Source organism: Hyperolius riggenbachi, chromosome 2, assembly GCF_040937935.1.
Source record: "Hyperolius riggenbachi isolate aHypRig1 chromosome 2, aHypRig1.pri, whole genome shotgun sequence".
Classification (NCBI taxonomy): Eukaryota; Metazoa; Chordata; class Amphibia; order Anura; family Hyperoliidae; genus Hyperolius; species Hyperolius riggenbachi.
In genome coordinates, this window is record NC_090647.1 from 193,407,684 (window position 1) to 193,431,448 (window position 23,765).

Sequence of the window (23,765 nt, forward strand, 5' to 3'; positions counted from 1 at the left end):
ACCCTTGTTATCCAGTAGCACAGCTGAGGCAATTAAGCCTCATTTAAATCACGAATTTGAGTCTTTAGGGACTCAAGACTACTGGCTGGATAGTGTAACGGTTAAGGGCTCTGCCTCTGACACAGGAGACTTGGGTTCGGGTCTGGGCTCTGCCTGTTCAGTAAGCCAGCACCTATTCAGTAGGAGACCTTGGGCAAATCTCCCTAACACTGCTAATGCCTATAGAGTGCGTCCTAGTGGCTCTGGCGCTTTGAGCCCGCCAGGAGAAAAGAGCGATATACAGTGGGTTGCAAAAGTATTCGGCCCCCTTGAAGTTTTCCACATTTTGTCATATTACTGCCACAAACACGAATCAATTTTATTGGAATTCCACATGAAAGACCAACACAAAGTGGTGTACACATGAGAAGTGGAACGAAAATCATACATGATTCCAAACATTTTTTACAAATAAATAACTGCAAAGTGGTGTGTGCATAATTATTCGGCCCCCTTTTATCTGAGTGCAGTCAGTTGCCCATAGACATTGCCTGATGAGTGCTAATGACTAAATAGAGTGCACCTGTGTGTAATCTAATGTCAGTACAAATACAGCTGCTCTGTGAGGGCCTCAGAGGTTGTCTAAGGCGGCTTACACACCAAGACGTTACAGGCGCACGTTAGTGCGCCTGTAACGCTCCCCCAACGCACAGCAATGTAACACAAGTGGGCTGTTCACACAGCCCACGTTGCGTTACATGTAACGCTGCACGTTCTGTGCAAAGTGCAGCATGCTATGGCGTTGGAGCGGCTATAGCCGCGTTAGACTGTTTGCACATGCGCAGTGGGGGGCGGAGAGGAGGCGGGGAGAGCCAGCTACAGTAGCCGCGCACATGGCTACTTAATATTCACTGCACTGGCGGGCGCTGATTGGCCGGCGGGACCACGTGATGCGGAGTGTCTCGCTCCGCATTACGTGGTCCCGCTGGCCAATCAGCGCCACTCTGGGAGACATTATAGGACTCGAGCCGCCTAACGCGGCTCACTCTACCGTCGGCTCTTGCAGCACCATACGTTGTGTTAGGTGCACGTTATGCGACCTTAACGTGCCACCTAATGCAACGTCTTGGTGTGCAAGAAGCCTAAGAGAATATTGGGAGCAACAACACCGTGAAGTCCAAAGAACACACCAGACAGGTCAGGGATCAAGTTATTGAGAAATTTAAAGTAGGCTTAGGCTACAAAAAGATTTCCAAAGCCTTGAATGTCCCACGGAGCCCTGTTCAAGCGATCATTCAGAAATGGAAGGAGTATGGCACAACTGTAAACCTACCAAGACAAGGCCATCCACCTAAACTCACAGGCCAAACAAGGAGAGCGCTGATCAGAAATGCAGTCAAGAGATCCATGGTGACTCTGGACGAGCTGCAGAGATCTACAGCTCAGGTGGGAGACTCTGTCCATAGGACAACTATTAGTTATGCACTGTACAAAGTTGGCCTTTATGGAAGAGTGGCAAGAAGAAAGGCATTGTTAACAGAAAGCATAAGAAGTCCCGTTTGCAGTTTGCCACAAGCCATGTGGGGGACACAGCAACCATGTGGAAGAAGGTGCTTTGGTCAGATGAGATAAAAATGGAACTTTTTGGCCAAAATGCAAAACGCTATGTGTGGGAGAAAACTAATACTGCACATCACTCAGAACACACCATCCCCACTGTCAAATATGGTGGTGGCAGCATCATGCTCGGGGGTGCATCTCTTCAGCAGGGACAGGGAAGCTGGTCAGAGTTGATGGAAAGATGGATGGAGCCAAATACAGGGCAAACTTGAAAGAAAACCTCTTGGAGACTGCAAAAGACTTGAGACTGGGGCGGAGGTTCACCTTCCAGCAGGACAACGACCCTAAACATAAAGCCAGGACAACAATGGAATGGTTTAAAACAAAACATATCCATGTGTTAGAATGGCCCAGTCAAAGTCCAGATCTAAATCCAGTCGAGAATCTGTGGCAAGATCTGAAAACCGCTGTTCACAAACGCTGTCCATCTAATCTGACTGAGCTGGAGCTGTTTTGCAAAGAAGAATGGGCAAGGATTTCAGTCTCTAGATGTGCAAAGCTGGTAGAGACATACCCTAAGACTGGCAGCTGTAATTGCAGCAAAAGGTGGCAAAAGTATTGACTCAGGGGGCTGAATAATTATGCACACCCCACTTTGCACTTATTTATTTGTAAAAAAGGTTTGGAATCATGTATGATTTTCGTTCCACTTCTCACGTGTACACCACTTTGTATTGGTCTTTCACATGGAATTTCAATAAAATTGATGCATGTTTGTGGCAGTAATGTGACAAAATGTGGAAAACTTCAAGGGGGCCGAATACTTTTGCAACCCACTGTAAATGTTCTGTGTTTGTCATGAGCCCATCACTGCTTATAGGCTTTTAATGGCTGGCGGAAGCTCCAGGTAAGTAAACCTTTTTGTCTCATGTATCCTATAAATAATATTCAGCTTGAACCAATAAAATAAATGACAGGGAGTTATGATTGGTCAAATTTCAAGCTGCATATAATTAACATGAAATTTGAATGAAGTGAGGAATTATTTGCATCTCATTGATCATCCCAATACAACAAATGCAAGAAATCTGCAACTGAGCAATTTCCCAATGAGTATCCTTGCTTTACTAGGCATACACGTACGGATGTTTCCGGCCGATCCGATCACTACACCCCGACCACTTACATGAAGCCAGCCCCGCCGGTCACCAGCAGCCTCGTACAGAAGCCCCCAGGCAGTCCGCTATCTTCCTGCATGACGTTCTGCGCCGCTGTCACTTATACGCCTGGCCTAATGATCGGGCCAGAGCCCGACAACCGGATTACATGCAGAACTATCCAAGTCCAGCCCTGACAACACAGCCACGACAGTGTCGCTTTACGACATTAGCATGCGACGTACACGTAGCTAGGTATAGCTCTTCCCCGGGTCCTCCAGTGCTGGCCAGCTGATTGGCTGGAGTGATGACATGACGCGCTAGTCCCGCCTCCGGTCCCCCTGCAGATGTGGCGGCTGGGAGCTGCACATGTCGCCGCTGGGAAGCTGATAGGAGGGAGATGCTGGCCGGGCCACTGCTGCTCTCCGTGCTGCTGCTGAGTGCGCTGTACACGGCGCAGGCCAAGACCGTGCATGGCAGCTTTGACAGCGCCCTGGCTTGGCACAGCCGGGGACAGCACATATTCACCTTCCTGTTCCATGGTGGGTACAGTATGGCAGCTATGCACACATCCCAGACATCAGCAGAAGGCACAAGAGCCACAGGGCGCAGAGCATGCCTCTCATCACTGGGTTTCCCAGCGCTACTCACTATGTACAGGCTGGAATATAATGGCCCCCACCTCCACATACAGCACCTGTATACTAGACAGGCTTGTCTGCTGTGTGGCCATGGCGAGCTTCATTATGCACTGGAAAGGTCTCAATGTGGAATGATGATCAGCTGCTCCTTGCAACTGTTTGCTGTAGTGTGTAACATTTAATTCAACAATGTAGCCATAGTAAACATGTTTAGATCTGCCCAGCCTCATCCTGAGTGTGATCTAAGTGGCTGCAGCTCTCAAGCTGCCATTTCATGCTTTTTTTATTTATTCTTACACCATACTCCCGCACCTCTTTGTTCCCATAGTCTTACATTGTAAGTTGAACACTGGCTGACAGCTATAAAAACAAAGCTTCATTCAACTTTACAAAACACCAGTCTGTCCAAACTATGCCTCTACACCAATATACACTGTCCCATTAGAATATACAATGTGGGGATTGCACATGTCTGACTGCATGGCAAAAGAAACTGAATCAGAATGTCATATCTGAACAAGCCACATAGGCCATTCAGCACTGACAAATAACAGCACACAGGGTTGCATTCTGGGGAATATTCATTGTACTTAGTGAAGGAGGCCTAGAACGTTCCTTTTCCCTTACATATTAGTAGTTAGCAGTACTAATAACCCAACTTTAATTCAGTAATTTTTCTTAATTTGTACGGAAAGCAAAAAACTAAAATCTCCGCCTGAGTTTATGATAATTGGATCATGCCATGCAGGAATGGGAAGTGTGGGAGATAAATATTTGAGTACTGTAGTGGCTGCTGTGATCTCCTCACAGTCTGTCGGATAAAGCCCCACCACATCATCAATCATTTGTATTGATCAGAATTTGTGCTGGACCCTTTATTTTGCTGCATCTTAGAGAAGAAATCTGAATAGGGCTGCATGTGTAGTACCTTAACTGGTAGCATGCATTAGTTGGTGACCCATGAGCAGATTGAATTGGAAGAAGAAAGTGAGGCAAAGGCTGTTTATTCCAGTGCTGCTGGAACTAGCGTTGTGACTCATGTAAGAGGGTGGTTACCACATGCTCCACTGTGTCCTCTGGCAACATTTTCTATTTGGAATAATCAGTAATTATATATGCATATAGAACATATGTAAAATGTATTTAAATAAAGAAGTTAAATATTTTTGTTTATTTTGGCTTATTAGGAGAACAAGCGGTGTTGCGTGTTCGTATCAGCAATGTTGCAGCAGCCGTTGGAAAAGATGCTGCCTTGTATCTGTATCAAGATGAAGAATGGGTGAGAATGCATGGGAGTAAGGAAGAATACAGCTGTCCTGAGAGATTGGCTCTGGCACAAATAACAAGTAGGTACTGTTTGTGGCATGGGTTCTATCTAAGAGCTAAGTGGCAGCAGTTTAATTTCTTTTAAACTGTTTAAATCAAGGGTGTCAAACTCAATCACGTTACAGGCCAAAATCTACAACATAGGCTATCATTCATAAAGCATTTCCGCATGCGGAAATGCTTAAAACAGCTGACTTTACCGAACACTCGGAAAGTATTGCATTCATAAAGCCTCTTTCTGCATGAAAAACTTACACTACCGTGCAGAGTGATAAATCACCGCCTTGTGCGGATTATCGGAACAAATGTAACAAAATGTAAATTCATAAAGTATACCGCAAGCGGTATGAGGTCGGGAAGCACCACTCCCTCTGATGTGGCGATACCAATATAAAGTGAATGGAGACACAGACCTCCCAGGCAGCTGCAGTAGAGCGGAACACGTAGAAATGTATCAACTCGGCTGCTTCTACAAGCCTACCGCCAGCCTAGTTCGGGGAATCTCCGCACTGCTATCGCAACTGGATACATTTTTATGAATGCCCACCCAGAAGTCGAAAATACCGGCAGCGGTGTTTTCCCGCATTGATTCTCCTTACCGACAGCTCCTTTATGAATGATGGGGCAATTTGTTTATTAACATTTATTGATCATTCTCAAATTAGAGTTGACTTAAGTCAACTGAGGCAGCCAACAACGACCACCTAAACCGACAGTCAGGCGTGAGTACGGCAGCCGGTGACCCCCAACCCACGAACGATTCATTGGGCGATCTTCTCAACCCCAGCAATGCCAATCCCATTGTTTGCTCTGCTCCCCCACCAGCCGCATGACCTCACGCATGTGCCGCTCATCCTCCCTCTGCCCTCCATCCCACTCAGTCTGTGCAGCATACCTCTGATTCATGAGGCATACCACATGACTGAGAGAAGGAAGTATGGAAGCACAGAGCATTCGACTGTCAGAAAGTACGGAAGAGATAACATATCGCTGGAGCAAGCAAACATTACACTGCTTCACTGCGCTACTCTGCAGTGTGCTGTCTTTTGCTGTTTACAATGATGGACATTGGAAGCTCTGGAGGGCCGCATTTTGGCCTGCGGGCCTTGTGGTTTAAATTTATGCAATAGTGATGGGTCTACATATCCACATTCAAACAGCCAGCCATCTTTAAAGCATAATTATATAGTATAGATTTTGTTGGCCCCCAAAGCGCATAATAAAACTAAACCACGGTTTTCTACCAATTAGGTCAGGCTACAGAAATCTAGTCACTGTGGCCTAGAGTCCCTCCAGCTTACACCAGCAGTGATAAACAATAGTGATCTGTACAGGACTGTAGGGCTGTTGTGTGGACTTGAATATATACAGCCAATTTGAGAACCAGTAATGCATGTATAGTATTAGGCTTAGTGGTACTGGGCATTGACTTTCTTGAAAGCTTACTACATTTTTTGATGGATGTCAAAGTGTGTGGTATCTGTCTACTATAGAACTGCTTGTGTTATACTGTCTTTTACATTCTTTATTGTAGTTCCCTTGAACCAAACTGAATATAACTACACTCTGCCACAGATCATCTCTCCAGTTGCATGGTATGCCATATATGTTGACAAGTACACTTGTCTAATGAGCTATGAGGACCCTACGTCTGATGAGATCACCTTTCAAGTCACCCTCCTCAATCCTGACTCTGCCGGGAACCCTTTTGATCATTTTGGAGCGGATGAGTCTGGTATGTGTGGATATGATGGAGTGTAAAAACACATTTTAATTCTGGTTCATAGAAGTGGTGGATGCATCCAACATGTATCCCAGCAGGGGATGGGGGGCTCAGAATGGGAGGCAATGGCAGCTGTGTGTCACTGTTACCAGAATGCCACATGCATTGGTATCAGTGGTCAATATCTCCTGGCAGATGACAAAGTCTGAATTCAGTCTTTTATTCCAAGTTATTCTGCTGGGCTGAGTGGTTGTGCGGTGCTTTGTGGTTGGTAAGAATGCTCACTCACTTTTATTCTGCTGGGTGAATATTAAGAAAACAAATATATGGTTATGTTTTATAAAGTGTTTGTTTTACTAAAACAGATGCACAAGGTACAGTCTAGAGCAGGGGTAGGGAACCTATGGCTTGGGAGCTAGATGTGGCTCTTTTGATGGCTACATCTGGCTCTCAGGGGTTGATTCACTAAGCTACACTGCTTAAGCAGCGCAGCTTAGCGTAGAAAAATTGTGTGCACTAATAACTTACTCGTGCTCCCCCCCCCAAACTGACGGCCACTCCAATTGTCCCACCCTGGACGCTGTCAAGTCCAGTGACTTTTTAGAACGAGATCCCTGCACTTTGATTGGGCCAATTGGCTGTCTGTCACTTGACAAGTAGCCTATTGGGCCAAAGTGGGGGGATTTCGTCCTACAAAGTGAATCAACCCCCAAGTCAGCTAGATAATTGTACAAACGGTTAGTCGGTATTTCTCCTGTCTGGCTCTCGGGGAAATTGCTGATGTTGCTGAAATCCAAGAGTAGCTGAAGACGTGTCTAAAGGTGCGTACACACATGCGACTATAGTCGTTTGTAACGATCGTTCCCCGATCTTTACCAACGACGATCGTTACAAAAAACGAACCACCGACTATTAAGTCTAACGACGAACGAGCCAAATCGCTACAAAAGAAAGTTCTGTCTCGGCGGATTTTAACCAACGACGATCGTTTTCAAAAGTAGTACATCGTTGGAAACGATCGTTTGTACCAGGCTGGACATGCGCATTTCACTTTTTCTCCAGGGAACTTTACAATTTTATGCGCAGGCGCATTAAGTGCTTTTACGTGGTGTAACGTTCGTTCTAACGATGTGATCTTTACACACTTTTTAGAACTAACTTTACTCCGGTCGTTCTTTCGTCAATTAAAAGATCGTTCGCCGTTAACAACGAACGATCGTAGTCGCATGTGTGTACGTAGCATTACACTTCCGCTGACCGGCGGATCAACTGTATACACATCACCATGGCAACAGGGAGGTGACCATGCGTACTGTCCCAGTTTGAAACAGATTGTATGGCTCTCACAGAATTACATTTTAAAATATGTGGAGTATATGGCTCTTTCAGCCAAAAAGGTTCCTGGTCTAAAGTCTGCAGTTACATATACAGTTATTTTATCATTTATCTGTATAGCTTCACCTTATTGTATAGCTTCACCTTATTTACTGAATCAATCTAGATAGGCCCCAAACAGTTTATACTATTGCAGCAGTCTTATCCTATATGGTACAAAGTACAAAATCCAAGCATTGTATAGAAAGTCTTAGGCCTCCTTCACACTGGGAATTGCAAAACGCTAGCAAAATCACTAGTGTTTTGCAAAGCAATTTTCCATCTTTTTTTTTTTTTCTTTGTACAGGAAAGCGATTTTGAAGTGATTTTATTTTTTGTCACAAGTTAGCGGAAATTGATTTTGTTTGTTTTTTTCACAAAGTGTCATTTTCCACTAACTTGAGACAAAAAATAAAATCTATGAACTTACCATACACCTAATGGAATACTTTGGAGTGTCTTCTTTCTAAAATGGGGTCACTTGTGGGGTTCCTATACTGCCCTGGCATTTTAGGGGCCCTAAACCGTGGGGAGTAGTCTAGAAACCAAATGCCTCAAAATGATCTGTGAAATCCTAAAGGTACTCATAGGACGTTGGGCCCCTTAGCGCACCTAGGCTGCAAAAAAGTGTCACACATGTGGTATCTCCGTACTCAGGAGAAGTAGTATAACGTGCTTTGGGGTGTATTTTTACACATACCCATGCTGGGTGGGAGAAATATCTCTGTAAATGAACAATTGTGTGTAAAAAAAAAAGAATAATTAAAAAAAAAAAAAAATATATATATATATATATATATATATATATATATATATATATATATATATATATATATATATATATATATATATATATTATACATTATACAGTGGTGTGAAAAACTATTTGCCCCCTTCCTGATTTCTTATTCTTTTGCATGTTTCTCACACTTAAATGTTTCTGCTCATCAAAAACCGTTAACTATTAGTCAAAGATAACATAATTGAGCACAAAATGCAGTTTTAAATGATGTTTTTTATTATTTAGTGAGGAAAAAAAAGCTCAAAACCTACATGGCCCTGTGTAAAAAAGAAATTGCCCCCTGAACCTAATAACTGGTTGGGCCACCCTTAGCAGCAATAACTGCAACGAAGCGTTTGCGATAACTTGCAACGAGTCTTTTACAGCGCTCTGGAGGAACTTTGGCCCTCCCATCTTTGCAGAATTGTTGTAATTCAGCTTTATTTGAGGGTTTTCTAGTATGAACCGCCTTTTTAAGGTCATGCCACAACATCTCAATAAGATTCAGGTCAGGACTTTGACTAGGCCACTCCAAAGTCTTCATTTTGTTTTTCTTCAGCCATTCAGAGGTGGATTTGCTGGTGTGTTTTGGATCATTGTCCTGCTGCAGCACCCAAGATCGCTTCAGCTGGAGTTGACAAACAGATGGCCGGACATTCTCCTTCAGATTTTTTTGGTAAACAGTAGAATTCATGGTTCCATCTATCTCAACAAGCCTTCCAGGTCCTGAAGCAGCAAAACAACCCCAGACGATCACACTACCACCACCATATTTTACTGTTGGTATGATGTTCTTTTGCTGAAATGCTGTGTTACTTCTACACCAGATGTAACGGGACACGCACCTTCCAAAAAGTTCAACTTTTGTCTCGTCGGTCCACAAGGTATTTTCCCAAAAGTCTTGGCAATCATTAAGATGTTTTTTTAGCAAACTTGAGACAAGCCTTATTGTTCTTTTTGCTTAAAAGTGGTTTGCGCCTTGGATATCTGCCTTGCAGGCCGTTTTTGCCCAGTCTCTTTCTTGTGGTGGAGTTGTGAACACTGACCTTAATTGAGGCAAGTGAGGCCTGCAGTTCTTTAGGTGTTGTCCTGGGGTCTTTTGTGGCCTCTCGGATGAGTTTTCTCTGCGCTCTTGGGGTAATTTTGGTCAGCCGTCCACTCCTGGGAAGGTTCATCACTGTTCCATGTTTTTGCCATTTGTGGATAATGGCTCTCAGGCCTAAAACACACCAGAGGAGTTTTTCTGAGCGTTTTGAGTTTTTAAATCTGCTGCTAAGGTTATCCTATGTGTCTGTGCACACTGGAGCGATGAGGTTTTGTAAAAAAAAACCATAGCATTACATTGGGAAGAGGTTTTGAAACCTCTAAAAGCTCTTCCCAATGTAATGCTATGGGGTTTTTTACAAAACCTCATTGCTCCAGTGTGCACAGACACATAGGATAACATTAGCAGCAGATTTAAAAACTCAAAACGCTCAGAAAAACTCCTCTGGTGTGTTTCAGGCCTCACTGTGGTTCGCTGGAGTCCCAAAGCTTTAGAAATGGCTTTATAACCTTTACTAGACTGATAGATCTCAATTACAGTACTTTTGTTCTCATTTGTTCCTGAATTTCTTTGGATCTTGGCATGATGTCTAGCTTTTAAGGTGCTTTTGGTCTACTTCTCTGTGTCATATAGCTCCTATCTAAGTGATTTCTTGATTAAAACAGGTGTGGCAGTAATCAGGCCTGGGGGTGACTACAGAAATTGAACTCAGGTGTGATAAACCACAGTTAAGTTATTTTTTAACAAGGGGGGCAATCACTTTTTCACACAGGGCCATGTAGGTTTTAGGGGTTTTTTTCTCACTAAATAATACAAATCATCATTTAAAACAGCATTTTGTGTTCAATTATGTTATCTTTGACTAATAGTTAACGGTTTTTGATGAGCAGAAACATTTAAGTGTGACAAACATGCAAAAGAATAAGAAATCAGGAAGGGGGCAAATAGTAATAATTTTTGTACAGAGATATTTCGCCCACCCAGCATGGGTATGTGTAAAAATACACTCCAAAACACATTATACCACTACGGTGTACGGTGATACCACACGTGTGACACTTTTTTGCAGCCTAGGTGCCCTAAGGGGCCCAATGCCCTATGAGTACCTTTAGGATTTTACAGGTCATTTTGCGGCGTTTGGTTTCTAGACTACTCCACATGGTTTAGGGCCCCTAAAATGCCAGGGCAGTATAGGAACCCCACAAATGACCCCATTTTAGAAAGAAGACATCCCAAGGTATTCCGTTAGGAGTATGGTGAGTTCATAGAAGTTTTTATTTTTTGTCACAAGTTAGCGGAAAATGACACTTTGTGAAAAAAAAACAATAAAAATCAATTTCCGCTAACTTGTGACAAAAAAATAAAATCTTCTATGAACTCACCATACTCCTAACGGAATACCTTGGGGTGTCTTCTTTCTAAAATGGGATCACTTGTGGGGTTCCTATACTGCCCTGGCATTTTAGGGGCCCTAAACCGTGAGGAGTAGTCTAGAAACCAAATGCCTCAAAATGACCTGTAAAATCCTAAAGGTACTCATAGGACGTTGGGCCCCTTAGCGCACCTAGGCTGCAAAAAAGTGTCACACGTGGTGTCGCCGTACTCAGGAGAAGTAGTATAATGTGTTTTGAAGTGTATTTTTACACTGGGTGGAAGAAATATCTCTGTAAATGACAATTTATTGATTTTGTTACACACAATTGTCCAATTACAGAGATATTTCTCCCACCCAGCGTGGGTATGTGTAAAAATACACCCCAAAACACATTATACTACTTCTCCTGAGTACAGCGATACCACATGTGTGACACTTTTTTTGCAGCCTAGATGCGCTAAGGGACCTAAAGTCCAATGAATACCTTTAGGCTTTACAGGGGTGCTCACAATTTAGCACCCCCCCCCCCCACATGCCAGGACAGTTAATAAACCCCACAAATGACCCCATTTTGGAAAGAAGACACCCCAAGGTATTCCATGAGGGGCATGGTGAGTTCGTAGAAAATTTTATTTTTTGTCCTGGCATTTTAGAGTCTCCGCAATAATTACATGTATAGGAGTTTCCAGTGCACTCTGGGCTGAAAGGAAAAATGAACGTCAAACAATCAGTCAATCAATGTGGATGAAAAATATCTGCCAAAAAATGTGGGGAAAAAAAAGAGGGGAAGGGGTCTGCCAGGACATAGGAGCTGCCACCCAAAAAACGTCCAAACCCACTCAGCTCGTATGCCCTAGCAAACCCGATTTCTCCATTCACACCGAACGATGTGGATGAACAGATCATTGCCAGAGTTCTTTTTTTGATACAAAGTGCTTGCCAAAGCATAGGAACTCAGCCCCTCAGCTCATATGCCTCGGCAAACGTATCTTTTTTTTTTTTTTTACTGCGGAGGAGAAATATCGTCCTGCAGCGCTGCATCCAACGACTTGTGTGTAATCTGACAGACACACAATGCTTCTGTCAGGATGCACCATCAGTGCTGCAGCTGGTTGGTCGGTCGGTCGGTTGGTCGGTCGACGTGGAAGGGTAAAGGATGGAAAACAGAGAGAACAAAAAAAACACAAAAAAAACAAGCAAGCAGCAAAGCAATAACTTCATTAACGTCAACTTTAATAAACTCTGTTGAACATTTTTAACCCAAACATTAACATTGGGAACCAAACATTAACTTTTTTGCTTACCTGTTTTTTTTTTATTGTTTTTTCTTACCCTTCCGAGGACAAACCTCTCCTCCCCCATGGGACAATGTGCAAAGTGCAAATCGCGCAGAGATGTGGCGAAGTACATTATGCGCTTTGTCCCAAGTGAAAGGAGAGGTCTCTGGCAGCACTGTGTATTAGAGTCTCTGGAAACCCGATGTCTGGGTTCACACTGCATATTGGCGTATCCGGTGGGTCGCGTGCACCGCATCGCCCAAAACAGACCTTCAGGGAATACCGCAAGAGTAGCATTCAACCTAGTAATCGCATTCGGCCTAGTAATTAACTGCGTCGCGGTAGACTAACATGACTTCCGGCCGACCCAAATTGCAGCAGAAGCCACGCAGTAACGTAGGCATGCACTAGCGTTAAGTCAAGCACTTCCGGCGTAGGGGGGGACCGCAAAGTGTGACTTTCGCTAGGCAATTTTCCCTAACGCAGCGCACCAGTGTGAAATAGCACAGAGACCCTTGTGTGCCTATTGCTATGTCTGGAGTTCCCTACTCTCTAAAAGTGTATCTGCTCCTGATACCTCTGGAAACACTCCCCTAGGCATAGGCCAGGCTGGTCAGGACACATGGGACAGTAAACAGTGGTGTCACGCCTTATTCCAGCCCTGCTGCAGACACGACAACGTTTTCTTGGGATGTGTTGATTTGGGGCACTCGGAATGGGAAAGGCATAGTGCCTTTCATGCAGCCGGCTAACTGCATTTTGGAGTTGGTCCACGGCACCTCCTAGATACAGGAGTTCCGTAACGATCTCTTTCTGGAATTTAAGGAAAGATCCAGTTTTCCCAGCCTTACTGTAGAGAACAAAGCTGTTGTAAATAGCCAATTGAATTAGATAAACAAACACTTTTTTTATACCAGCGTCTGGATTTGCGGGAAACTAAATAGGGCTCTAACATCTGATCATTGAAGTCCACCCCTCCCATGTTAGCATTATAGTCGTGGACGGCGAGGGGTTTTTCAGTGACCTCAGTAGCCCTGTGAATTTGCACTGTCTTGTCTGTGTGAATGGTGGACAGAGGGTAAACGTCCCTTTTGTCCTTCCATTTCACTGCGAGCAGGTCATCGGTACACAAGGCAGCCCTCTCCCCCCGTGCAAGCCGGGTACTAACAAGCCGTGGGGGGAAGCCCCAGGGACTAGGCCGCACGGTGCCACAGCAGCTGATTCCTTCTATCTTTAAATCCTGATAGAGGGCCACACTTGTGTAAAAGTTGTCCACATAAAGATGGTACCCCTCCTGGAACAAAGGTGACACCAAGTCCCACACAATCTTGCCACTGCTCCCCAGGTAGTCAGGGCATCCGACCGGCTCCAATTTTGAGTCTTTTCCCTCATAGACCCTAAAAGCATAAGTATAGCCTGTGGCCCTTTCACAGAGCTTATACAGTTTCACCCCATACCGGGCGCGCTTGCTTGGGATGTACTGTGTGATGCCAAGGCGCCCGGTAAAATGTATGAGGGACTCCTCTACACAGATGTCCTGTTCAGGGGTATAAGCATCTGCAAATTTTGATGACAGGTGGTCTATGAGGGGCTGAATTTTTTGGAGCCGGTCATAAGCAGGGTGGTCACTTTGATGACAGGTTTTGTTGTCATTGAAGTGCAGGAAGCGCAGGATGTTCTCAAATCGTGTCCTGGACATGGCAGCAGAGAACATGGGCAGGTGATATATTGGGCCCGTAGACCAATAAGACCGCAATACATTCAATTTGACTAGACCCATGTTAAGGAGAAGGCCCAAAAAAGTTTTAAGTTCAGAAACTTGGAGTGGTTTCCACCGGAATGGCTGGGCATAGTACCTATCCGGGTTGTCGGTGATGTATTGTGTGGCATAACTGTTGGTCTCAGCCACAATTAAGTCGTAGAGATCCTCGGTGAAGAACAGATGAAAAAAGTCTAGGGCCGTTCCTAGATTATCTGTCTCCACCTGGATTCCAGACTGGGCGGTGAAAGGGGGCAGTACGGGTGCGGCGGAACCAGGGGATTGCCAATTGGGATTTGCCAGCACCTCTGTAAGACTATAGGTAGTATGGGCCCATTTTCTTGGTGGCTGCGACTCGGGTCTTAATGCACGTGCCACCGAACCAGTTTCAACTTCCATTCTGGTGCTCACCTCTTCACCAGGGTCTACGGAAGTACTGGTGCTAGGTCCAGGAGATGCTACGCTGCTGGTGTATGCCCCACCATGAAATCTTAGACCAGCGCTAGCACCACTCTGCTGCCCTTGAGGCAGATTCTGGGCCACCTGCGATCCAGTGACATGGGGTGTGGTACGCCCGGCTCTAGCCGGGACCTCAACCTCGTCATCGCTATCGGTCAGCGAGCCACTGCTCTCTACAGGTTCGTACTCTGACCCAGAAGATTCGTCGGATGAGACGTCCCAATCATCCTCATCCAACTGGGCCATGTACCTGTACACCTCATCATCGGAAATGCCCCTATCTTGCCATTGTGGACTGCTAAATTAAGGGGGTATTCCTCTGAGACTACCCAGGAAAAAGAGCACCTACCTAGCAAAAGGGAGTACTTGTGGAGTAGAAAGCTGTGGTCACTGAGTTTTGATTAAAAAAAAATCAAAACTGATCTTTACAGCGCCACAGCTATTGTACAGTGTTTTTTGCAGTGATGAGAAAAAAAAATTCTGTCACTGCGGTGGGGCGGGCTTAACGCAAGTGCAGGCGAAAGATCTGGCCTGATCGGGCAAACACTGAGTTTTTAGTGGATCCTAGTGACCCTAATATAGATCTGACTGCGATCAGTAATGGGCACTTACAGATACTATATATTACCAGTTCTGATCAGCTACAGTGATGAAGCTAATGAGCGACTAATTAGTGACTGTGGTGCAGTGGGCTGAGCGCTAACTGACACTAACACAGGGGCCTAGCTAATTGGCCTAACCGTTAACACTAGTGATACTAAAAAAGTGATAGTTTTCACTAATCACTGTTTTTAGATCACTAGGATAGTGACCGGGGGGGAGGGGGGTCAGGGGCCAATCAGACAGCAATGGGGGCAATCAGAAACAATCACAGACAATCAAAGCTAATCAGAGGGCAATCAAAGCAATTGCAACACAATTGGAGCCAATAAGAGTGATTAGAGGCAATCAAACGGCAATCACAGCCAATCAGCGCAATCGAAGCCAATCACGGGACAATCGAAAACCAATCACGGGACAATCAAAAACCAATCAAGAGACAACCGAAGTCAATCACAGGGCAATTGAGAAAATCAAAGCACAATCAAGCGTTGCAGACAGGAGATTAGCAGTACACAATGGCGGGGGGGGGGGGGGTGATCAAGAGCCCGCAGTGACAGGTGGTGGCGGGGTGATTGATAGGTGATCGGTAGGTAATTACAGAGGAGAATATATGCAAGCAATGCACTGGCGAAGTGATCAACGGAGCCTGTGGGCAATCTGAGGGTGTGGGCGGGTGATTGGGTACCCGCAAGGGGCAGATTAGGGTCTGATCTGATGGATAGGAGTGACAGGTGGTGATGGGGTGATTGATAGGTGATCAGTAGGTGAATACAGGGGAGAATATATGCAAGCAATGCACTTGCGAGATAATCAAAGGGGGTCTCAGGGCAATCTGAGGGAGTGGGCGGGTGATTGGGTGCCCGCAGGGAGCAGATTAGGGTCTGATCTGATGGATAGGAGTGACAGGGGGTGATTGATGGGTGATCAGTGGATGTTTGGAGGAGAGAACAGATGTAAACCATGCAGTTGGGAGGTGATCTGAGGGTGGGTCTGCGGGCGATCTGATGGTGTGGGTGGGTGATCAGATGCCCACAAGGGGCAGGTTAGGGTCTGATCTGATGGGTGGCAGTGATAGGGGGTGATTGATGGGTGACTGACAGGTGATCATTGGGTGATTACAGGGAAGAATAGATGTATACAGTACTCGCGGGGGGGGGGGGGTCTGGGGAGGATCTGAGGGTGTGTGGGGGGGGGGTGATCAGGAGCCCCCAGGGGGCAGATTAGGACCAGAGCTAAAAGATAGCGTTGACAGATAGTGACAGGGAGTGATTGATAGGTGATTAGGGGGGTGCTTGGGTGCAAACAGTGGTGTCAGGTGGTGATCGGGGGGGGGGGGTCTGATGGGTGCTGTGGGCGATCCATGAGCAGGGGGGGCAGGATCAGTGTGCTGTGTGGTTAACTTACAGTGCTGCCGTCCTCTCTGGTGGTCGATCGCACGCTGTGACCACCAGGGAGGATGCAGCATGTATAATACACTTTGTTTACCTAACAAAGTGTATTATACACTTTGTATTGGCTGTTTCAAATATGTGCAACCCGCCGGCGCTGCTGATTAGCCGGTGGGTTGACGTCACATGTGGGCGGAGCCTAATGCCGGCGATTGCGTGCGCAATCCCCTCCTCCAGGACCCGACGCCTATGGGCGTTAGGCGGTCCTGGGCATGCCACTTTGCCACCGCCCATAGGTAGTGGGCGGTCGGCAAGTGGTTAAAGCCCATGTAATTTAAAAATCTAAAATCCGACCGCAAAGGCTAGAACTGTGTGTATAGCACTGCCCCGACCGTCATCATTTTCTATGGAGCAATAGTATGCAGCCTACTCACTCTCCGCATTGGCTGGCTGTGGCCTCCGAGCTCACACTTTTCTGCTGTACCAAGCGGTCTGAGCTCTCCATTTAGTGTTCTATAAACAGTGTGATAACCCTGCTGTCACATTTTACATTTTGAATTTAGATAACTTGCACCAGTCAATGTAATATTGTACATAATATTCCTTGGCTTCGATAGAAACAAAATATGATTATAAAAGCACAACTTTAGTGTAGATATTTAAAATGACTTAATAATGGTTTATTTCCCCAGGGTTACATGAATTCTTTTTCCTTCTGGTGCTGGTTTACTTTGTGGTTGCCTGTATATACATCCAAGCATTATGGCAGACCATCAAGAAAGGTGGTCCTATGCATACAGTGCTCAAGGTGCTGTCCAACGCGCTGGTGCTGCAGGTGGTGTCTGCCCTCGCTAACTATCTACATTTCTCAAGGTAAATACCTTTCTGCTATAGTTTGTGCTGGATTTTGTGCATAATACTACAGGTCTAACTCTTAGTTCTCTCTGCTATTAGGTACGCTAAAGATGGCAAAGGAGCTCCCTTCGTTGGAAGCTTAGCAGAATGTATGTATCGGAACTTTCACTGTTTAATATTTGTGCCTGCAATGTTAATGTACACCTAACTCCAAAAATACTGAAAAAACAACAGATACTTTCCTAAGAAGAGGAAAGCTTCTGGATCCTGCAGAGGCTTCCCATGTCCTCCAGGAGACCAAATCTACTGCCTGGGACCCTCTTGTGGATCACAACCAGGCTTCTCTTCATGCACAAGTGTGGTCGCATCTGCACAATAGCACGCGCCTGTGCTTTAAGCCAGAGCCACTTGTCCACAAGTGCCACCAGCGTACTGCGCAGGCGTTACCATGCTTGCACAGTACAGTGTGCTCATGCATGAAGAGTAGCGCGGCCATGTAAAGTATCCGGAAGGCTCTTGTGGGTTATGTTCTGTGGAGTCTGCACACAGCAAAAGTGGGGGCCAGGAGAACGTGGGAAGCAGTTGCAGGATCCAGATGCTCTTCTTAGGTAAGCATCGTTTTTTTTTTTTAGCCTCGGGCCACACGGTATTTTTTATTTTGCATTAATTTGACCAATCCGGTCCAATTTTTTTTGGTTTATTGCCAGCTTTGAAGAATATGTAAGATTTAACACACGTGTCTTCGAAATTGCCGGAATTTTGGGGGAAAAGATGGTAAATGTCAAAAAAATGGTTGGCTAGAAAACCCTTCTGCATGGCAATCTCTCACCCCATAATCAACTTTTGATCATTTTGCATTTTCATTGAGCTACGTTTTCCTCTGTGACATTTATCGCCGTATTCCATCTGTGTATATCCATCAATATCTCATGTGATCATCATTTGCTCTGTAGCATTACAATTTCCACTGGACACTATAGTGTTACTTACTGCATTTACCACAGTTTATTTTGCTACAAATACCTAAGGATTACTGTTTATTAATTACATAAATAAACCAAGTACAATACAGTTATATATTAAGACAAGTCTCAACAACAACAAAAAACCACAGTTTCATATATATTATTTTCACACTACAAATCATAACACTGAATAATGAGTACTGAATAGTTCTATACAATTTATTCTGGTTGAATACAATTTGACAATCCATCACACACCATAGAATTCTTGGTAAAGTAAAACAAACAAACAAACCTTTCAATTTTCCAGTACAACCAGGGCGGTGGAGTCGAGGAGCCACAGTATCTGGTATCTGGAGTCGGTTATTGAACCAAATCCATAGCCTTTGTAAAAAGTAGACTAAGGAGTCGAGGAGTTGGAGCAATTTTGGGTAGTCGGTGGTTTCATAAACTGAGGAGTCGGATGATTTTTGTAAGGACTCCACAGGTAAAATTGTACAGAAAACTTGTAACATGTGTGGCCACCTTATGGCTCTGTGCTCACTGCATTTAGTTTCCTCAGTGTATGTAAACCATTTTGCCCTGCTTACAACTGTCATTTTACATTGCGGAATTGCAACTGAAACAAGACATATGACTGGTGCTACAGTTGTCCTTTTAAGGCTCGGTTCACACTAGGTACGGTTGCACAACAGCAATCCGTGATCCGGGCTCCGGTTTTCATAAAGTGGAATGAAAACATTTTTCATGCTGCCCTTTTGCAGCATACTTTTCCAGTCAGTTTGCATTTTAAAAAACGAGCCCCCAGCCCTGGCCTTGGGTCGGGGGCTGCCGAGCTGGAGGGGGTAGCAGCCAGGAAGGGGGTAAGCGGGTACAGTGACACGGAGGGGGGTCGTACCCCCCCCCCCCCTCCCTCACCTGGGTCCCTTGTCCCCCTCCAGCTATTTGCGAATTCAGCGAGCGGGGAAGCAATCACCTTCCTTGTGTTCCACCGCTCGTTGTGAGACTTCCTGCAATGCCGCCCTCTATACTTCAGTGGGCTGAATTGCAGGAACTCATGCGGTAAGCGGAGGAAGGAAGTAGGTAATTGCTTCCCCGCTCGCTGCTTAGCTGGAGGGGGGACCCAGGTGAGGGGGGTCCGACAACCTCCCTGGCACTGTACCGGCTGCCCCCTTTCCTGGCTGCTATCCCCTCCAGGATACCTGGAGGCAGCCTATGGGGGGGGGTGCGAAGATGACGTTGAGGGGAGGAGCAGGCAGTATGCAATCCGGTTCTCCCTCGTTTCTTTGTGTGCAAAGTAGCCTGTGTAGAGGAAGATCAATTTTTGTATTGCCTTTCACTACCCCTCCATGTATCTGCTGTCCATGAAGTCCCAGCAAATCCGGACTCTCCATTCAGTGCCAATAAAACATCCCCCACACCATTACACCACCAGCTTGCAAGCTTGCACAGTTTTAACAAGGCATGATGGATCCATGTTCTCATTCTGTTTACATTTTTCCAGTCTTCAACTGTCCAATTTTGGTGCGCTCGTGCAAATTGTAGCCTCTTTTTCCTATTTGAAGTGGAGATGAGTGGTAACCGGTGGGGTCTTCTGGTGTTGTAGCCCATCCGCCTCAAGGTTGTGCATGTTGTGGCTTCACAAATGATTTGCTACATACCTCGGTTGTAATGAGTGGTTATTTCAGTCAACGTTGCTATTCTATCAGCTTGAATCAGTTGGCCTATTCTCCTCTCACCTCTAGCATCCACAAGGCATTTTCGCCCTCAGGACGGCCGCATACTGGATGTTGTTCCCTATTTCACACCATTCTTTGTAAACCCTAGAAATGGTTGTGTGTGAAAATCTCAGTAACTGAACACATTGCGAAATACTCAGACCGGCCCGTCTGGCACCAACAACCATGCCACGCTCAAAATTACTTAAATCACCTTTCATTCCCATTCTGACATTCAGTTCGGAGTTCAGGAGATTGTCTTGACCAGGACCACACCCCTAAATGCATTGAAGCAACTTCCATGTGATTTTTAATTAGATAATTGCATTAATGAGAAATTGAACAGGTGTTCCTAATGATCCTTCAGTCAGAAACAACTTATCTGCAGGTTTGTTCACAGGGTCTAGGCAGATTATCAACAGGATAGCCAGACAACTGGTATTGTTTAAAGTGACACTGAGACTTCGTCAGTCTTTGGGTGCCCTCTCTGACGCGTGCACAGTACAGAGCGGTATTCAAATGCCCAAGCGCTTTCGAGACTGCCAAAGCCTCCTGCGGTGGGAGATTTAAAAAAGGAGACTGTGAGTGAAAGATGAGACCAGCAGGAGAACGGGAAGGATGTGTAGGACCCCAGAGCCTTCCCTCTCCTTAGGTGAGTATCTGTTTTTTATTTTTAATGACACTTCGGATTCTTTTTAAAAGGAAATTAATATGGCAGCCACCAAATCCCTCTCACTTTAGGTGCCCGTTAACTGACAAGCCTTTTACACAGTTATGTGAATGAACCAGAAGAAAATAAAATATTTTGACAGTTCTAATGGTGCCATTTCTACTGTAGAACATATGCCTGCTTCAGGAAAGTTTCTTTTTTTTTCTCTCTTGATAAACCTATAAACTCTGAAGACCAACAGGAAGTCTAAAAAATCCCCTGCAGAGTGCACTTAAACTGCAACAGGAACCTGGCAGTGACCTCTAACCTGCCTTGCCCTACCCAACCTCACAAAACTGTTCTGGGTGGAGTTCATTTAATTGTATTGAATTATTGAGCTTTTTTAAGATTTGTGTTTTGATGTTTTGGTTGTAGTATTCCTTTTTAAACATACACAGAAAAAAGATTTACTCCTCCATGTTCACATTCTTATTTATGTCTTATTATTTACAGTGTGTGACATTGCCTCAGAGGTGCAGATGCTGTACTTGCTACTAAGTCTTTGTATCGGCTGGACTCTCAGCAGAATGAAGAAATCGCAAAGCAGACCCCTTCAGTGGGATTCTACACCTACCTCCACTGGTATTGCTGTGGTTGCGGTCATTGCTGAGGTCTGTATATGATGTGTTTGTGTGTGGTGTAAAAGGAGCTTGGTATTTAGTGTATGGTAAGAGCAGCAAAAGAATACTTTCTGAGCATTGCCTCAAGTTCACTGCACTGATGTGGTTGCACAAGTCTCATCACAATAAGGGCTGGTGGGAAAGTTGGATTTTGGGAAATGTAGTACCAAGCACAGATAGAAGGAAGTGAGTATTTTATTATCATTATGTGTTTCTATAGCACTGACATTTTTTTTTACAACATTTGCAGAATATATAAGAAGATTCATACCAGATACCAGAGCTCAAATCTTTTTGAGAACCGGGGGGAGCAGGAATATACTGTTACCTGTGCTGATGCCTACTACTCCCCCTGTTCTCCTCTCAGTCCCCCGTAACTCACCTAAAAGCCCCCCGGGATTCTCTTCTGGTCGGCCGGGTCGATCTGCACTCCGCTGGCCGGTCTGCACGTGTCCTACAGCGTGCACCCGTGGCCAGGACCGCACTGCGCATGTGTATGTCGTCAGGTCGTGCACTGTGTAGGTTGCTCGCAGGACGGCCAGCGCCTGCACAGTGAACGTCGACCAGAGGAGGATCTTGGGAGGCTTTTAGGTGAGTTACAGGGGGCTGAGAGGAGAACGGGGGGAGTTGTAGGCATAAACACAGGTAACAGTATATGCCTGCTTCCCCCGTTTCTCAGAAAGGTTTCAGCTCTGATATCCTTTAACAGTCTCTTAGAGGAGTTCCGAAGCTAATTCCTGTCATAGTCCTAGTCCATTAATGTAGCCAAACACAAAAAAAAAAAAAAAAAAAGATTTTCCTCTACTTGGAGTAAAAGATAATTTATATAGAACAATTTGTTCACAAAAATGTATCTTGATTAACAATTGCTTAGGAAAGCCGCGAGGTAATGATGTATCACTACCGTGATACTTAGTTAACATAGTAGCGTGGTCACTATTATTTTAACTAACATACCGGTAGTTACTAGGCTAATTACATAGTAACAATGCTAATTAACATAGTAGCAGCCGTACAAGTGAAGTATTGCGGTAGTCCTACATCACTACCGCTCAGCTCTTGTAAGCAATGGTCGCTGCTTAGTTATGCAGGCTACACAGCCACTAGCACGCTTAGCATGCAGGAAAAAAATATTAAGTTGCGCTGATTTATTAGCGTGAGTGACAGGAGGTTGCTTGCGCTATTTCTTTTGATGAATCAACCCCCTTATCCTTACTGCTCAGTATTAAAATGGCATCACCAATAATGAAATTTGTTTGTCTGAGGATTCTTCTTTAAAGAGACACTGAAGCGAAAAAAAATATGATATAATGAATTGGTTGTGTACTATGAATAATTACTAGAAGATTAGCAGCAAAGAAAATATTCTCATACTTTTATTTTCAGGTATATAGTGTTTTTTCTAACATTGCATTATTCTACAATATGTGCAGATTACACAACATTCAGCATTCAAAATGATTCTTTCAGAGCAGTCTGTGAAGTAATGACCTCTCCTCTAGCAGAGAAAAAGTAAACAGTTCACTTACAGTTGAGATAATAAAAGTCAGATAACAGCCCTCTCCATGACTAACTTAGTCAGAGAGCTTAATGACTTGTTTGCATAGAGATAACAACTGGAGTTTCTCAACTCTTCCTGTACTGGAAACAATTAGACTGATGTATCTGATCTTAATGTTTTATTTCTTAGCTGTACTACACATACAAATCATATCATAATTTTTTTTCTGCTTCAGTGTCTCTTTAAATTTGATCAGAAATGTTTCACAGAAATTTCCATTATCTTTCACAAACCTTTCCATGTTTTTCCTTCCTTTGTATAACTGTGTTATACATAAAATACATGTGACTGTCTTAAGTGGTTCCTCCGGTGCTCCAGGAAAAATCTGTACTAATGAGAACATTGTTCCAGGCAGTGGTATGGCCGTGATCACAGAGCAGATCAGGTCACATGGTGACACTTCATGAATGAAAGGTCTTGGAAATTAGACTGTATTTTGTTCTCCCATTATGGTGTTCTCTAAACCATTTTTTGCAAGAATGAGGCATTTTACTGCTTTTTTTTTTTTTTTTCTTTTTCTTTTTCTTTACATGGATAAAGATGATTCTGTCAAGCAGTGATAGTTAACTATAAATGGTGTTTGGCGAATTAAGTCATCCACTTCTAATGTTCTTGCCTCTTCCTTCTACCAACTTTTTGTTATTCTGGCTAATTGTGTTACAAGAATGAGGAATTCTGGTTGTACTTTCCTATAAATTATTACAACAGCTTGCAGTTCATAGAGCAAAAGCACAAATGTCCTACCACCAAATCCCAGAAAGATGAGACCCTGGACTATAGACCCTGAGGACTGCCAGACTACATGTAATACACTGCCATAGTCTTGAGGTCCACATACATGGTACAATTTTTTAAATTTTTTTTATTAGATAATTTCGTTCGATTATTCC

General features: G+C 44.5%; 2 protein-coding genes across 3 annotated transcripts in view; one reads left to right on the top strand and one right to left on the bottom strand.

The window, feature by feature from the left end:
• The window catches only part of TGDS (TDP-glucose 4,6-dehydratase), a 56,969-nt gene extending 54,041 nt beyond the window's left edge, over positions 1-2,928 (bottom strand). The window contains exon 1 of one of the 2 annotated variants that reach the window (XM_068267921.1): positions 2,726-2,928. In XM_068267921.1, coding sequence (XP_068124022.1) covers positions 2,726-2,796 — 71 coding nt within the window. In that variant the 5' untranslated portion in view covers positions 2,797-2,928. The remainder of the gene's footprint in view (positions 1-2,725) is intronic. The other variant, XM_068267920.1, reaches the window with a different exon arrangement.
• Positions 2,929-3,004: 76 nt separating this feature from the next.
• The window catches only part of GPR180 (G protein-coupled receptor 180), a 34,547-nt gene continuing 13,786 nt past the window's right edge, over positions 3,005-23,765 (top strand). The window contains exons 1-6 of the mRNA XM_068267919.1: positions 3,005-3,238; positions 4,525-4,683; positions 6,198-6,398; positions 17,140-17,320; positions 17,402-17,451; positions 21,148-21,305. Coding sequence (XP_068124020.1) covers positions 3,097-3,238; positions 4,525-4,683; positions 6,198-6,398; positions 17,140-17,320; positions 17,402-17,451; positions 21,148-21,305 — 891 coding nt within the window. The 5' untranslated portion in view covers positions 3,005-3,096. The remainder of the gene's footprint in view (positions 3,239-4,524; positions 4,684-6,197; positions 6,399-17,139; positions 17,321-17,401; positions 17,452-21,147; positions 21,306-23,765) is intronic.